Source organism: Musa acuminata, chromosome BXJ3-4 (assembly GCF_036884655.1).
Source record: "Musa acuminata AAA Group cultivar baxijiao chromosome BXJ3-4, Cavendish_Baxijiao_AAA, whole genome shotgun sequence".
Taxonomy (NCBI): domain Eukaryota; kingdom Viridiplantae; phylum Streptophyta; class Magnoliopsida; order Zingiberales; family Musaceae; genus Musa; species Musa acuminata.
The window spans coordinates 34,754,190-34,761,351 of record NC_088352.1 but is presented as its reverse complement, the minus strand read 5'-3'; the positions used below and the strand labels follow the sequence as shown (position 1 = coordinate 34,761,351).

General features: G+C 39.7%; 1 protein-coding gene across 1 annotated transcript; it reads right to left on the bottom strand.

Moving 5' to 3' along the window:
• Positions 1 to 3,321: 3,321 nt before the first annotated feature.
• LOC135637199 (trans-resveratrol di-O-methyltransferase-like) lies at positions 3,322 to 5,320 on the bottom strand. The gene is made up of 2 exons (XM_065149725.1): positions 4,441 to 5,320; positions 3,322 to 3,874 (listed from the first exon to the last, which is right to left on the bottom strand). Exons 1-2 carry the CDS (start codon positions 5,173 to 5,175, stop codon positions 3,569 to 3,571), a joined length of 1,041 nt encoding a protein of 346 aa, XP_065005797.1. The 5' UTR covers positions 5,176 to 5,320; the 3' UTR covers positions 3,322 to 3,568.
• Positions 5,321 to 7,162: the final 1,842 nt, after the last annotated feature.

Below are 7,162 nucleotides of genomic sequence, written 5' to 3'. Positions count from 1 at the left end.
AATCCAGATAACGAAATCAGGTTGAGGGAGAATAGAAAGAATGACTCAAAGGCATTGTTCTTCATTCAACAAGCTGTATATGAGACGATCTTCTCAAGAATTGCAGCAGCGAAAACCTTAAAGCAAGCTTGGTTGATACTTCAAAATGAATTTCAAAGCTCATCAAGGGTGATTATGGTAAAACTTCAAACCCTCCGTCGTGAGTTTGAAATTTTATTCATGAAAAGCAATGAATCGGTGCAAGATTTTCTTTCTCGAGTGACTAAAATTGTTAGTCAAATGAAATCTTATGGTGAACATCTTCCTGATCATATACTTGTTGCAAAAGTTTTGAGAAGTTTAACTCCGAAATTTGATCATGTTGTTACCGTAATTGAGGAGTCAAAAGATTTATCCACTTATTCATTTGATGAACTAATGGGTTCCTTGCAAGCACATGAAGTAAGGTTGAACAGGTCATTTGAAAAAAGTGAAGAAAAAGTATTTCAGATTAAGGGAGAGTCTTCTACTTCAAAAGAAGATAAAAAATCAGCAGGAAGAGGATGTGGTAGAGGAAATAGAAGAGGAAGATGACACTTTGATGGGCATGATAAACAAGGGCAATCGAATTATGATCAAAAAAATTACAAGAGTGAAATTCAATGTCACTACTGTAAAAAGTTTGGTCACATGAAGGCAAATTGCTGGAAAAGAGAAAAGCAAGCAAGCTATGTGGAAAAAAATGAAGAAAATAGTAAGTTGTTTATGATTCATTCACAAGTTCATAATATCTAAAATGATATTTGGTTTCTGGATAGTGGATGTTCTAATCATATGTCAGACATAAAATTAATATTTAGAGATATTGATGAAACTCACAAGTTGAAAGTTAGACTTGGAGATAGCAAACAAATCCAAGTGGAAGAGAAATAAACAATTGAGGTGAAAACAAGTCAGGGGGTAAAATACCTTGATAATGTTTTCTTTGTTCCTACTTTATCATATAACTTGTTGAGTGTTGGAAAATTAGTAGATGATGAATATTCAGTAATATTTGATGATGGTTCATGCATTATTAAAGATAAAAAATCTGGTTTAATTATAGTAAATGTTTGCATGACACAAAACAAGATGTTTCCATTTAATGTGTCAAATATTGAAAGGCATGGGCTTATCACAACTCAAAAAAATGAGTCTAGTTTATGACATTTAAGATATGGACACCTTAACATTAAATGTTTAAGGTTGTTAAGTAAAAAAGGAATAGTTTTCGGATTGCCCAAGATTAATACACTTGATGTATGTGAAGGATGTATTTATGGCAAACAAAGTAAAAAACCATTTTCTATTGGAAAAGCATGGAGAGCATCCAATTGTCTTGAATTAATTCATGCTGACTTATGTGGACCTATGAATACAAAATCATTTGGTGGAAATCAATATTTTCTATTGTTTACGGATGATTATAGTCGCATGAGTTGGGTATATTTTTTGAAATTGAAATCTGAAATATTTGATAATTTTTTAAAGTTTAAGGTATTTGTAGAAAGGCAAAATGGTAGATATATAAAGACACTTCGGACAGATAGAGGTAGTGAATTTTTATCTAATGAGTTTAATTCTTTTTGTGAAGAAAATGGTATTCACATAGAATTGACAGCACCATATACACCGGAGCAAAATGATGTAGCTGAACGTAAGAATCAGACTATCGTTGAAATGACAAGAAGTTTGCTTAAAGGAAAACATCTTCCAAATCAATTTTGGGCAGAAGCAGTTGCAACAGCAATTTATTTGTTGAATATTTCACCAACAAAGGCTGTTATGAATCGAACTCATTTTGAGGTTTGGTATGATATGAAACCAAGTGTTAGACATCTAAGAATTTTTTGTTGTATTGCTTATGCTTTGGTGAATTCACAAAATCATCACAAGTTTGATGAAATATCTGAAAAATATATTTTAATTGGTTATTCTTTACAATCGAAAGCATATCAATTATATAACCCTGTTAGTGGCAAAGTTATTATTAACAGAAATGTTATGTTTGATGAAAGGGCAAGTTGGAATTGGGAGACCAATAAAGGTGAAACACAAATGCAGATTCCAGTAGAACTAGACACTCAGCAGAATCAAATGACATATCTTGCTCCAACAAGTTCATCGTCAACCTCACCCAATAGCAGTTCAAATTCAGATTCCTCAGATGAAACCCTCCAAGAAATTTCAGATCATTAACAAAAATTTATAACTCAACATTTGCTTTGTTTATTTCAAATCCAACAACCTTTGAGGAACCAGTTAAAAAAGAGGAATGGAGAAAAGCAATGAATGAGGAAATCAAGTCAATTGAGAAGAATGAAACTTGGGAGCCAATGGATCTACCGAAAGAAAAGAAAGCGATTGAGTTAAAATGGGTGTTCAAAACAAAATTTAAATGTAAATTATTTGGTTTCACTGATAGTGATTGTGTATGAGCTTTAGATGATCGAAAGAGTACTTCAGGCAAGTGGAGCCATAACAATGAAGTATTATGGAACGGATGAATAAGTTACGGATATTCTCATCAAATCACTTCCAGTTCGAAAGCATATTTATTTTATGTCGCAAATTGGTGTATGCAAATATGAATCAAGGGGGAGTGTTGAGATTTGATTCATAGTTATCTATCTAGATAGTTATCATGATTTAGTGCTCAATCTAGTAGTTATAGGATGGTTGTCACTAGGTCGTATAAATATGACCGTAGTTCATAAAGCAGGTAAGAAAGAGAGCGAGTTTGTATACATTTGGTATCTTGTAAGTGTTATTATCAATCCTCCTGTTTTTTAATACTACATCAATTTTCTTAAATCAAAAAGATTCTTTTACTCGTATCGTAGTATTCTGTTTTTTCCTTACTCCTCCATCGATATTATCTTTGAGTAAACAGTGACTGCACAAGTAAAAAATACCCCTTTTTTTTTTTTTTTTTGTCTCTTTCGGTTTGCATATATTTGTTCTCACTTGTATCCATACATTCATTTTACCATAAGATAGTTCTCCATTTCCTATAAAATTTTATACAGTAATCATAAGAAATGCAACATTAACATGCCGTAAGATGTTTGCCAAAGCATGGGTGGGTGCATGCAGGACATGGAGATGAGGTTTTTCTTATCCCGAATCCTTCCTTAATAATCCTCAATTTATGCACTTAATTACCTTGAGCTTAAAAGTGTTTCCACATCATGCCTTCTAATATATTAGTTGCAGGTAATAAATATTAGCTCATTTAAATTTTGGATCACAAAAGAAGAATTCTTGAACATTGACATCATTTAGCGTAGCCACAGCTTGATAGGTCATCAAGTTTTTTATTCTTTTATTCTTTTTCTTTTGGCACATACATAGGTCATATGGTTGACTTAAAACAATCTCTCGCTTTGACTCTCAGGCATTGAATCTAAGACTGCTGAAGAAGGCACTGTAGTAGAGCCAATCTTGCATCACCTTCTTGGGTAACATACAAAGGTAGATGTTTTCGACTTACCATGTTGGAGGAGCTTATAGTTTGACTGACCCCCATTAATTTCACTTGCGATAAACATCAAGGATAAACCTCGATCAAGGAACGCAATCCCATATCTTTGATCGTGTAGCTCGAAAAACCAGCGTCCGTAAAGATCTTACGCCATTCGTGTTCCTCCCTTTGCATCCCTCCACTGACTACCATCATCAGCATGTCTAAGAACAACTGTGACTCCCTCGACTTATCACACCTGCTGGCTTCGTCTCCCTGGAGAACAATGTCGATTACGATAACTTTGCCTCCGTTTTGCTTGGATGGTATTGCCTCCCTGCAGCGTTTTAATATCTTCACACATTCCGCATCCCTCCAGTCGTGCAGGATCCACTGCAGCGTATAAAGTTTGATCGATACATAAGCTTATACAGTCTTTCTCCTGATGCCATAATCTTCTACTGCATTACACTACTAGTAGCTGCTTTCATTCTTGACTAAAGAGCAAAGACAAACTGTCAACTGTGAATTGCCATAATCTTCTACTGCATAACACTACTAGTAGCTGCTTTCATTCTTGACTAAAGAGCAAAGACAAACTGTCAACTGTGAATTGCCATAATCTTCTACTGCATAACACTACTAGTAGCTGCTTTCATTCTTGACTAAAGAGCAAAGACAAACTGTTAACTGTGAACTAAAAAACAAGGAACAAAAAATTCCTAACTTGTTATCATGTTTTCTTCCCAACTAAGTGATTCCCTTCCCTTTTGACAAATCTATTCTAGGATAAACTCGATTTCGAAATAAATCAAATTAACAAATAAATATATCGAAATGCTTTTATTTTACTGTGTTTTCTGTTTTCTAGAGAAAGCTGTAGAACACACAATATATATGACTAGTGTTAGCTTCAGAAGAATTAGGAATTGGAAAGTTTGCTGTACTGTTGCGCGTACCTTGAGTAACATAATGTCAGCCGATGGTATATGGTCGAACATGTTTCCCCCAACAACAACCAAGTTGTTCGGCGTGCGGGCGGTCGCGGCCGCGGCCACGACGTGGGGCAAGTCGAGGACGGTGCACTTCATTTGCGGGAAGGCCTCGGCCACGATCGCCGCAAGGGTGCCCCTGCCGCCACCCACGTCCACCATGGACCGCGCTCCCTCCAACACCTCCGCATGCTTCTTTACCAACACCTGTCCCACCAGCCGACAGTCGCTCGCCATCGCCTCGTTGAAGACGGCCGCGAACCCCGGCTGCTCGCGTGCCGTCTCGAAGATCCCCTTCCCGTGGGTCGCGGCGAAGGGCGTGGGCGCCCTCCCGTGGAACCACGCCCCCAGCGAGTGCCACGACTGGACCAAGAGCGGGTGGAGCATCCCCACCACGAACGGGGCCGCCGCGGTGTGCTCGGAGCTCACCAGGAGCCTCGACCATGGCGTGAGGGCGTATACATCGTCTTCCTGCTTGGCGAAGCAGCCGGCGTGGACCAGCATGCGCATGAGGCGTCGGAGGTCGGCGACCCTGTCGGGAGGGAGACTGAGGCCGGCTGCCAGCTGAGGGAGAGTTGCGGCGCCGCCGTGGGCGTGAATGGCGTCGGGGACGCCAAGCTCCACCGCGCACTTGACGGACATGGAGGTGATGAATCTAAACGTGTGGTTCCACACCTCGCTCTGGGCCTCAAGCTCCTCCATGATGCCCACCGCAACAGGGTTCTCCGTGCTCTCCGGTACAGGGCTCTCCACGATGCTCCCTTATCTCCACCTCGGACCAGTAACGCACATACATACTTACGAAACAACTCTTCGTAGAAATTGGACGGACGTATGTTATCCTTGCAGCAGCCCAAAATGTAGAAAAAGATTGCGTGCAGAACACGAAGTGACTCTATAATGGAACAAATGTGCGTTTAAACAATAGGGAACGTAACGTTTCCGTCATCGTTCGTATCCGACTTTGGCATATTCGATGACCCCAAATGCACGGAGTCCGTGAACAGCTAATTGGGTACCACAAATTTTGTTGCCAGAAATGGCCCTCGAGAAGACTTTTCTGTCTTCGGATTGATTCCACCCAGACGAATCATCGGTTCAAACGAGTGGTGCGGTGACTCCGACGAAAAGAAAGCCACGCATCTCCGGCGCAGATGGAGATGACACGATTTCACCTTAATATATTTGTCATATTGCCTGCATTTACTCCGTCGAGTTGATTGATTTATCATCATTTACTTACTCACGCAGTCTAATTAACGGCATCTGTCTTATCGTTGATGATATATCAGATTTAGATAGCTAGACAATCGGGTTTGGATTTGTATTTGGATATCATTCGCTTACCCGACCCGTTTCCATCGCTGAGCGATCGTTGTCAGTCTGGCACTGCAACCGTAAGCAGAGCGAAATTAATTCGGCAGCAGAAATTTCACGTCCGTAGTCGCCTCCGACGATCTTCACCTCAATCGCGGTTTCTAGTCGGTGGATCGCACGGGTTTTAGTGCTACGTGCACACGAGAAGCCAATCTGAGGGGAGAGGAGAGAGATGACCAAATCGGCAACGGACGAGAGGAGGGTTCATAGGATTAGTCAATTTTAATTCTGTGTTTAATCTTGAAAGCCTTGATTTCTGAAAGCCAAGGGGATGCAGTTGATGACAGTCAACCGTGGCCAATTGGATTCAGTGAGACTGGTTATCATAGGCTAATTCTTGATGGCCTGACACAAAATGGGTCTACCAGTTCCCCATCTTACATTCCCATGAAATATATCCTAGTCGATTTTAGATTATTTTTGCTCATCTTACGGTTGCAAGGTCAGGGTTTGATGGTTTCATATGCTTGATCTTCCTGTGGAGTGGTCAGTTCAGGATGACTCCAAACGAACCTCTCTTAGATCTCTGGATCCTAATCCGAGACTATATCTTCATCTCCAATGTAAGTCTTACCGTGCTGAGCCTTTCGTGAAACAAAAAAACTTAGGGTCACACACATCTTATTATTTTTGTAGAAGAAATAACGAATGTTCCAAAGAGGGCACGAAATAGCAATTCAATTTAGATTAGTCGGTCATCAAGAGTGGTAACCAACTTTACGAGGGCTATTGAGTGTCGATATAAGATCATCCGCTCTCAATGTCATGAGAGAAATATTCCATTTATTCTTGCTCAGACAAATTTCTAGCTAGGGTCATTCGGATTTAGAGAGAGAGTTCTCTGGAAGAATCCGATTAGAACGAGACTTGAGTAGAAACTGTATGGGCCTAATAGCACCAAACTCGATATACGATCTCTAGGGTATTAGATGGATGAGAGACTATAGATATATGGTAACTAAGGACAGACATGTCCATTGGATTCCCCTGTATCGTTTGGGGACTACGGCGCCGTGGCCTAATACGTATGTAGTTGATGAGTCAAGTAAATTATTATAGAGATAATAATTTATTGAGTCAAAAGGAGTTTTGATAGGTATGACTCATAGTCAGCTTATTATTGGGCCTAAAGGGTCACACACATATGGTAGGTATTGCGATGAGTAGAGATTCGAATATGAGATATCCGTTGGAGCCCATATTTTATTGGATATCCAATAAACCCCTGAATTATTGGATCATATGAATGAGATCTAATAAGAGCCAATGAGAGATTATTGGGTAGAGACCCACTAATCTAAGTAGCATGGAT